At 43.0% G+C, this 10,077-nt stretch overlaps 2 protein-coding genes across 5 annotated transcripts in view; one reads left to right on the top strand and one right to left on the bottom strand.

Moving 5' to 3' along the window:
- The window catches only part of fam83gb (family with sequence similarity 83 member Gb), a 12,450-nt gene extending 4,621 nt beyond the window's left edge, over positions 1-7,829 (top strand). Inside the window, exons 2-5 of the mRNA XM_020614299.1 lie at positions 1,944-2,111; positions 3,013-3,137; positions 3,340-4,723; positions 6,535-7,829. Coding sequence (XP_020469955.1) covers positions 1,944-2,111; positions 3,013-3,137; positions 3,340-4,723; positions 6,535-6,906 — 2,049 coding nt within the window. The 3' untranslated portion in view covers positions 6,907-7,829. The remainder of the gene's footprint in view (positions 1-1,943; positions 2,112-3,012; positions 3,138-3,339; positions 4,724-6,534) is intronic.
- The window catches only part of slc5a10 (solute carrier family 5 member 10), a 23,304-nt gene that overhangs the window by 10,464 nt on the left and 2,763 nt on the right, over positions 1-10,077 (bottom strand). For 2 of the 4 annotated variants that reach the window (XM_020614304.1, XM_020614301.1), the window contains 5 exons: positions 9,563-9,667; positions 9,364-9,469; positions 9,094-9,174; positions 8,761-8,966; positions 5,471-5,606 (listed from right to left, as the gene is read on the bottom strand). In XM_020614304.1, coding sequence (XP_020469960.1) covers positions 5,471-5,606; positions 8,761-8,966; positions 9,094-9,174; positions 9,364-9,469; positions 9,563-9,667 — 634 coding nt within the window. The remainder of the gene's footprint in view (positions 1-5,470; positions 5,607-8,760; positions 8,967-9,093; positions 9,175-9,363; positions 9,470-9,562; positions 9,668-10,077) is intronic. The other 2 variants (XM_020614300.1, XM_020614302.1) reach the window with 1 other exon arrangement.

Here is a 10,077-nt window from a genome sequence, read left to right as displayed (position 1 = left end):
CAAATTATTTCAAATCACACATTATGTTAAATTTACAAATCTCATGTTAAATATGTGCATTTTTCAACAAAATATAAACCATAAACACTCACCAATGGCCAGATGCAAGCGGTGGCCAAAGCACTGTAGTCTGACCCACTTGTTGAGTTCGGTAGCTTTTACTACATTAGCGCCGTTGTCTGTTGTAATAGACACTTGTTTCTCTTCTTTCAAGCCCCAGTTTGCTAAAACATCCTGCAGAGCAGTGGCTATGTTTTCACTGGTGTGGGATTCAGGGAAATATGCAACTTCCAGGCAGCGTGTTGTTAGTTCAAGTCTTTGCTGATAAAGTGAACAGTAAAGCTCATGTAGGGTTCGGTGGTGCGACTGGACCACAGGTCCGTGGTGCTAGCGTAAAAGTCCACTTGCTGCAGCTCAGCCTTTACAGTCACTACACATACCTCGTACATTTGTGGAATGGTGACACCAAACATGTGCAACAAACGCATAAAATACAATATAAAATTATTAATTTATTGCACGTCTTTGCGATACGCATATCGCACATACTAATATCGCGATAACGATATTTTTTTGATATATCGTGCAGCCATACTCGGCACCTCCATCCATGTATACGTGGTGGACCAAATGGATTCTAATGTAACACAGTCCACACACGGACACAGTAATAGGCTCAACAGTGCTGTAGTAAGGAGATATGTATTGCAGTGCTATTGAATGCACCACACACATTATGGGTTTATTATTTTTCTGGTTGCTGTATATTTCAGGTCAGTAGCACCGTGGGGTCTGGGTAGTTAATAATGGGTGTAGTTCACTGTTGTCTGACCTTATTAATTGAATTAAGAAAATTTTTGGGATGAAAATAATTGTTAATTGCAGCCCTTTGTCAACAGTCTTCTAGTTTCTCTCCATTGTTTACATTGTTTTTATGTAACTAACAGAATAAGGATGATTGTTTTGATTAGAGGTTCTATATTTTTTTAATATTCTTCACACTAGGCTAAGTCATATAAGTAATCTGATACTGGCTCAGTGTTTCCCCTTGGTTTACAGCTTTTGGGGGGCCGGGGTGCACCCCTAATATAACGGTAGGGGTAACGCTGCTGGCTTCTTTGGACTGAATGGACCTAATCCAGTGCCACATTTTTTGTCTCACCATTTGCCTCTGCCTCGTCTGACACACTTCCCTTTCCACGCCTGCACACACGCCTGAAGCAAGTTTGATCTTGACACGGCAGTGGAAAAAATGCTCTGACGTTATCATGTGCCAGCACCTTGTACATCACCTTTGTCTGGCACATGCACATATAGTCTAGCTGTGTCCCAGAGTAACCAAAGAAACTTTAATACTTAAATTAATTAGGCTCAACTGCAGTGTTAAATACTTTTTCACTGCTTGGAAGGCGGCACGGAGCCAACACATCCTGGCTCAAAAACAGCTTTTTTTCTAAAGTTGTTTTGTAACTACAAACTCTCTGCTCCCCGTGTTTGGTTTGCATATGTGGTGTTTTGAAATTATTCAGCTATTTAAAGAGCATTTACTCAAAATGTACTGAACCTGATGGTGAACTATGTTAACCTCAAGATTCAGTAACCATCTTTTTTCACTTCTTCTTCAGCTAATTAGTCACTGGAGCTAAACTTTATCTAGTGGTGCAGTTTTAAACTTTAGAACTGGATTAGATGCCAGTTTTGTGCGAAGAACACCATGCTGTCACACACTGACCACGCTTTGTTCATAGCAGTGTAGTCCCAGGACAACTGGACCATTCTTTGAGGGGTCTAATTTATTCTTCAAACCCAGGTCTCATGAGTGCCCTGCTTCCTCTGAGGAATTAATGAGTTTATTATTGTTAATAAGAGCAGCTTGAATCAAAACCACCCACACAGACCAGGAAACACTAACACCATTTGTGGTTTCCTGTGTGTGTTTATAGGTAATAGCTGTGGTGATGGATGTGTTTACGGATGTGGACATTTTCCGAGACTTGCTGGACGCCGGCTACAAACGCAAAATTCCTGTATACATAATCATTGACATGGCTGCAGTCCCCTGTTTTCTTTCCATGTGTGGCAGAGCTGATATGCACCGTGGACACCTAAAGGTATATATAGAGATACACACACACACACACACACACACCCAGATGATGTTTCATAAGCTGGGAGATGAGCTAGTTGTATGAATGACTACTCTTTATAAGTATACAATAATAGGAAAATGGTTTACAACATTTTGAATAAAATAGTTTCATTCTCAGAAATAGGTATATGACTATACTCAGGAAATATTTGAAAGTCAAGCACATGATTGATGTTGGTATAACAGGTTTTTCCCTGCGGGCCTTGCCGAGGTACATGCACCAGCTAGTTGTTCGCTGAATTTCTTTGTTATTCTTTCTCTCTGTGAGTTGAACTAGTCTAGTGAGTAACAGAAAACATGAGGGCTTTTTAAAATCTTTTGGACCAGAAAGACAGTAAGCACATTCTTGTCTGTGCTGCCGGCAATTTAAAAATGCTCTTACTTTGTCTTCTGTAATATGTTTCGCTTTTATTTCTCCTTCTTCCTTCCTCCCAGCTTTAACCACCAGACCTCCCCTCTCTTTCAACCTCTTCCTCATCTGCCATCTCTGCTGTTTTTATGAGCATTTACGACTCCTATGGTTGGTGTTTTCTGGGAAATTTCACGCAGTACATTTGTTTATGAAGTAATGTTCAGCCTGGAACCACACCCTTATCACAGGGCCAAAGACAAACACTACAGGGTGTGTCATACAAGCATGCACATACACAGGTAGAGTCTGTGCCCTAGCCTGTACCAGCAGCCAACATGAGGTCATAGTGGTATGAATAGAGAAGAGCTGCTCTTAAGCAACAAGTAAACACCCTGCTCTCTCCACCTTTATTTCCTTTATGTTTACTAAAGTTCTTCCTTCCATTAATACTAAATCCCCAAGAGCCTTTGTTTACACAGCACTAACCCCATATGAATGTGTGCATGTGCAGTATCTGCGTGTGCGCTGCTGCGGAGGTGTGGAGTTCTTCACGCGGTTGGCACAGAAGGTGCATGGATCTCTGAGTCAGAAGTTTCTGCTCGTAGATGGAGACCGAGCCATCTCTGGCTCATACAGGTGAGCAGTGAACTGTGTGTTGCATTTACAGAGTGTGTTTCTGTGTATTGATTATATCCTAATCATTGGTTTTATAATTGGATTTAATGATGTAATAAAATTTAGTAGAAGAAATGTTTGAACTCTGAGTGTTTTACAGATAAGCACATTAATAGGGGAATGGCTGCTGTGAATTTATGTTTCCATTTATGTATTATTTCAGCTTCACCTGGTCCTCCTCTCGTTTGGACCGTAACCTCATTACTGTGATCACAGGACAGGCAGTGGAGACCTTCGACCTGCAGTTCCGTGACCTTTACCTCTTGTCCAGAGGGGTGTCTCTCAGCAAGGTTCCCATGGTAGACGAACCGATCCCGGACCCACTCCCTCAGGCTGCTCCTGCGCCGATGCCTGCTGCCGTTGCTAGGAAGCTCATCAATCCCAAATACTCTCTTGTTGCTGCAGGAACCCACACAAGTCCCAACTCCTCTGACCAAAATTCCAGCAACAAGAACTCAAACGCCCAGAATCTCCCTGGACTAAAAGTAATGAATGGACGTCTTAAGGCGGTTATCGAAGAGCCACCCATACACCCAGGATTAGCCAATCTGGAGAAAGCGTACCTGATTGCATACCTGCCCACTTGGCCAGATCCAGACCCGCCCAGCGATGTGATTGGATTTATCAACATCACGGATGAAAAGCGAGCCAATAAGGTGCACCTACAGAGGTCTGAGAGGTTTCACACCAGTCAGGCTGTGCGCTTCAGTGCACCACCAGTACATACGGAAGAGCCTGCTTCACACTGTGATGCAAATACTGCAGGACCAGCCGAAACCCCTGCACAGAATACAAGTCCAGTGGCCTCTACTCCTGTCAGTCCCACCAACAAGCAGCTCGCAGAGCAAACGACTCCGAATAAAGACCACACTGATGTAACAGATTCCACAGGGCCCCCTCAGCAGGCCAGCACACCTCCAACACAAGACCCACGCGAGCTAAATATACACACTCCCGCATCCCCATCCGGTGTTACTGCTGATCTACAGCCAACAGACAATGCTGAACAAACCCCCGAGACACAACCTGCAGCACCTCCTGTTCCTAAACGCCGCACACTGCATTTAGTCATAGACCCCGCCACTACAGAGCAGCCTGACCAACCACAGGTTGCACTAATACAAAAAGACGAATTGGAAGATCTAAATGACTCTTCCAGTAATATGAGAACCCAGTTGGACCTGAGACCAGGCCTCAGTCGCCTGATGTCCAGGGACATCGGCAGGGACTCTGGCAGCAATGAAGAAGGCAGCCAAGACAGCACCAAGGTCATATGTGACCGAGCAGCCATTGATCACCCTTCAAGTACTTCCACTGCGTCAGAGGAGGAGTTTTATGATTGTTCCCAACGGCAACCAAACGGAGTGACGTCAGGTTCCGGTCGTGGGCATCGCCTGGGAGACGGGGTCAACATGATGGCCCGCCTTTCCCAGAGCATGCTGGACCTGCGGGAGTCCAGCCAATCACAGGACAGCAGTGCCCCTGTCCACCAATCACAACAGCTCCATGGACAAGCTCAACCCTCACCACACAGGCACATAGGACAGGTGAGCATCCAGTAGACGCAATGGTCAGTATTTCAAATCCTTTGTCGAGGATTTGCTACATTTCTCTTTTTATAACAGTGTAAATCTTTGGATTTTGGACAGTTGGTCTAGATGGTGAAATTACAATGGGCAGTTTTTCACCATTTTGTCACCTTTTATAGCCTAAACAATTAAATAGTGAGCTAAAATAAAAACTGAAACTGTAGAGCTAGATGTATAATTATTTTTAAGTAAAAATGACAAATCATACCCTGATCCTGCTTCTTTTTTTGGTGAGAATTTATTGCTTTTCTTTGTTTTATAACCGTGTTAAGTTTTGAAGCGATGGTTGGACAGAATAAACAATATAATGATAACACTGTGAGCTTTAGGAAATGAGGTTGGTCACAGTATTTGTTTTCAGCAGGTTGAACATTAGCAGAAATAAGTGTTAGTTACAGTTTAATACAACAGTGATGTTGAAATAGGTGTTGACACAACACTTAATCTTTGAACTGTTTTTAATGTTTAATGAGTAATTAGTGGCCAAAACAAGTGTCGAGTTCCCCAGGAATAAGGTTTATCTTGAACAAGTAGGCAGCACACTTCAGTGATAGTCCAGTTACAAGAAACTTACTGATGCAGTATCACACACATTTGTACAAGTTAATCACTGGGTGTGTTTCACTACCGGTGCCAAAGCAAGTCACAACACTTTCTGTTAATTAAAAGCTGTTTGACTGTGTGCTTATTTGTGTGGGCACGCACCTGGATAGAGAGCTCGGCTAATCATGCCAGGAAGGACGATGAAGATGAAGGGCAGCATCTTCAGATAGGCAGCCAGGATTGACGCTCCTTTCACATGACTCATGTTCTTAGCAGACAGGGACCGTTGTACAATCACCTTCACATACAGAAACACAAAGAATCACTGATGATCAGGTTCGGAAGAGAAGATGAGCACTTGTTTTCATGAATGAGTTGTGCCTTCTTCGTTTTTGTCAACATTATTACAGAAACTGATTTTTAGCATTTGGGAATCAGTTAAGAATCAGAGAAGGTACAATATGAATTGTGATTCTTGCACCCCTATTGAAATGTTCATACCACAGTGGATATCAAAACCATACTAAAGAAACAACTCACAACTTAAACCACATAATCAGAACAGAGGACCCTTGGAAGGCTCCGCACTCAACCGGTTAAACCTCCTCGTACGCACATGAAAGTCAGGGTGCTGATCCAGACAGTACCTCACTTCACACATGCCCTCCTTATTGATGGACCTCAGCGTTCCATAAATAACATCTGTATCTTAAGCCACTGGAATGATAAAGAGTAACATAAAACCTCTCTGACATACACATGACTTGTGAATTCCCCCCAGTAATAATGGTAACTTCATTTATATGGTACTCTGCAAAAGACATAAACCCTGCATCTACTGTTTTTATTGAATCTTGTGAGTAGTTTTCTGCAGCATTTTGAACCAACTGAAGCTTGAATAGGTTGCATAGACAGGAGTGTATAGAGCTGCAGCGCTGTGTTTAAATTACAGTTACCAAGCATAATGAATTTTGGAAATGTTGCAGAGAATCACACAGAAGAGCGTTCCAAAAACAGTTCAAACTTTAAGTCAAACTTTAAATTGAATTCTCTTCACTTTTTGTGTATTGAAATATAAGCTAGTAATCTGCTGGATCTGACTAAACATTCTGGCCTGTAATGTGCACACAGACTCGACATAGAGTTCCACACAAACTGACACCATGTGTAACCCTACTGGGCTTCATGATGCCTCACTCAGCTCTCTGCTTCCTCTCTTTGTCTAGTTATTCCAGCCCTCGACATCTCTGCAGCATGATGCGAGAATGCGAGGACCTAAAGTAATAATTGCTAAACCAGGAAGTTACCACCGCCCTGCCCGAGCCGCTGTACCTGTGATTGGAGGATACCGTTACTGGCAGGGTCAAATGCAGTCTGATTCATCCCAGCTCCGCGCACAGATGCGCTCCGGCCACTCGCCACGGCACCACAGCGAGGGCTACAAAAAAGTGGACCATGCCTCAACCCAACAGCCGCCAACCAACCCATCAGGGTTACTAGGAGTATCTCTCACAAAACTGAGCAATTTTAGACACTTAAAGGGGCGAGGAGGAGCATCGCAGAAGAAAGCATCTCAAAACAGCAAGGCTGCCAGGTAGAACTGTGCATCGATGCAGGTACATGGGAATGAGAATGAGAATGGCTTCCTGCTAAGAAATGTGACACGTCAATACGGAATCTTTTCTATCGCTGGCATGCATGACGCTTCCTTGTATGCAAACCCTGAGGCTCAACGTACTATATATAACTATTTAATTAGGGCTTTTTAAGGCTACATCAACTAGAACTGACAGTTTGATTTAATATGTTTTAAGAGGTCTTGTTTGTAAATGAATCACGTCACCTTCCAAACCAAACTGTATTGGTTTAAAGGCTTCTGACTAAATGGTTTTCAGTAGAGCAGTGTGGTCATGTATGTGTTTTAGAAGCAGATACTGATATCTGGCAGGAAATCAACTCTAATGATGGTAATGTATCATAATGATATACCAGCTGTGTTTAGAAACATGCATGAACAGACCTTTTAGCGCAGCTTTCTGCAGTTTGTTTATCAAAGACTAGTGCTTTCTACTAAAGCCAGGGTGTTTTGTAGATGATAACTGTACCAGATGTGGTCAGCTGCAGTGTGGTTCTCTGCCAACTCAGTCACCTCAGCTTTATATAAACAACCCTCTGAACAAATATTCCTAAATTACCTCAACTGCTTTTCTTATTCAGAATTGTGTACTGTAATGTTTTTCCATGTCCAACATACACAAATGTGATGATATGCAGCAACATCACCCGACTATGTATGCCTCTAAGAATCCGACTCTAGTGTTGATGCCACTGTGATTTGTTACTGCTGGTGCGCAATTGGGGGCTATTGTGTTTTCTATAGTTTTGGTAGATGTGTTGTATCTGTGCTGATATAGAGACCAGGTATATGTGCACTGTTAAACACTGATGTGGGACCAAAAGTGAATGTTGTGAATAAAAATATGGATTGTTGCTGACCTATCTCTACTGCCTCAGCCATGTCAGCTGACTGAAGAATCCTGCTGTGATACCCATCTCTATATTTCAGGAAAGTTTATCACACTGAAAGTGAAAGCACAAATCAAGCCTACAGCAACAACTGATCTGGAAATAAGAACAATCTGATGATTGTGTTTGTGCACACTGTGGTATTTTTAAGTGTCTTCTTTGCCTCATAGGCTGCAGAAAAATATAATTTTAGCTTTTAGGTTTCTCAAGAGATTTTTGAAGCCTGGAGTTTGGGTTTGGCGCAGAATCATCATCTGGGCAACAGGGTGGAGCGTGTCCTGTTTTTCCTTGTTTGAGATATGTGTAGGCAGCCGCCTTAGTGGAATGGAGACTGGAAGAGTGTGGACAAAAGCAAAGTCTACAGTGAGGCTGAAAGTTCATTCTTGACCTTGGAAACACTAAATGAAACCCTCCCAACACAATGTCCATGCAGTACATAGCTGTTCTGGAGAGAACAGACACAAGCTAAGATTATTAGCAAAATCACCTTTAGGAAGCATCATACTGCTATGCAGTGGGCATATTTTAACATTTCGGCTGCGTTCACTTTCCCATTGATTCCCAAATCTAAATGAAACCCTCCCAACACAATGTCACACACTACATAAACTTTTACTAAAGTCAGGCTCACAAGGCAGGATGTTGCTATTACTGCATTTCACAAGTTGATCTGATGTAAAAAACTAGGCAAAGCTACCAAGACGACAGAAAAGTGCCACCACAGCACATGACCAAACAAGATATTAACTTGTGAAACAAAAGAAAAAGTGATGTCACATTTATTGATGTATGCTAAGAGAGAAATTGGGACTTTTTCCAAATCACTTTAAGTCAGTGAAAGCCTTTTTTGGCAACCCCATAACAGTCGGTGGAGGAACTACACCATATACACCTGTATATGTACAGTATGTGCACTGTAGATGTACCTGGTCAGTGCACCAGTACCAGGTGGCCAGTATGGTAAGGCCCAGTGTCATGCCGGGCCAGGGCAAGTCTCCGCTGACGGCATTTCTGAACAGGTGCATGGCGTCCTGACGTGGCAGGTGGCATGTACTGTTGGGAATGATCTTACTGGGCGTCGCCATGCTGTACACCCGCTCCAGGTTCCCATACCCTCCAATCTTGTTGAAGGCTGTGAAAGAGGAACACAGTACACACCAGGAAGGCTATACAATCCTTATATTAATAGCTGTTTCAAGAGTACACCTGAAAAATGTGTGTGCACAGTTGGTGTTTGCTTTGAAATGATGGACACTTACCAGTGATTGTAAGGATGATTGCTCCTACAATCATGATACATGTCTGAAGAGTGTCTGTATAGATGACAGCGGCGAGACCACCTGAAAGGAAGTGTGTGTTTTTAAACATCACTCCACAGAATATATTTTTGTTTGGTCAACTGAAACATTTACTTATAACACACATGTAACACAAGTTACATGCCTGCAAAAAATCTTTTTCTGTGCTTAAAGTGTCATGTGATTGGTCAAAACAAAGTTACAAATATAATGTCCTTGTTATTTGTGTACCTGCAATGGTGTAGAGAGCAGTGACGACCAACATGAGAACTGTGGACAGGTAGAGGTTCCATCCCAGACACACCTGAACAAACAAGGCTCCAGAGTACAGGTCAGTCTGGTGAGGGAAACACAGCACATCTATCAACAACCAGCGTGGGCCAAGAAGAGTACTGTGCCGTTTGTGTGTCAGTGTGTGGCATCGTCATACAGATATCTTTGTGAAGACGGACAGCATCAGTGAGAGTACCGCCAGGTAGGTTCTGATCCTCTCTCCTCCGAAACGACGACCCAGATACTCCGGCATTGTCACAATCTGAATGCACACATTTCAACATCTTCAACACACAACAGCTGCACAGAAGAGCCAATTTTATGCTGCAATATGTAACTTTTTTTGTAGAAATATGCTCTAAAACCTGTTTTAATGTGGAGAGGTGCTGTCAAAGCCTCCTGTGACCCCAGACTCACTGAACAACGCCAGCAGCAGCACAGAGATATTAGCTTCTAAAAGGTTTTGAGCAGGATTGACCTCTCTGACCAAGAGCTGGTGTGGTCGTGGTAGAACAGGGAGAGGGAGCGCTGGGTCGAGCAGAGTGGATTGATTTAGAGTTTCATGTTAGCGCTACCTTAAAAATGACATATTGTAGCTTTACCTGGTGGTGTTAGGAGCTCGGTGTCATGCACTTAACAAACAGGTCTGATGTGTTCACATTCCTGATGCTT

Source organism: Monopterus albus, unplaced genomic scaffold (genome assembly GCF_001952655.1).
Source record: "Monopterus albus unplaced genomic scaffold, M_albus_1.0 scaffold144.1, whole genome shotgun sequence".
Taxonomy (NCBI): Eukaryota; Metazoa; Chordata; class Actinopteri; order Synbranchiformes; family Synbranchidae; genus Monopterus; species Monopterus albus.
This window is presented reverse-complemented; position numbering and strand designations above follow the sequence as displayed.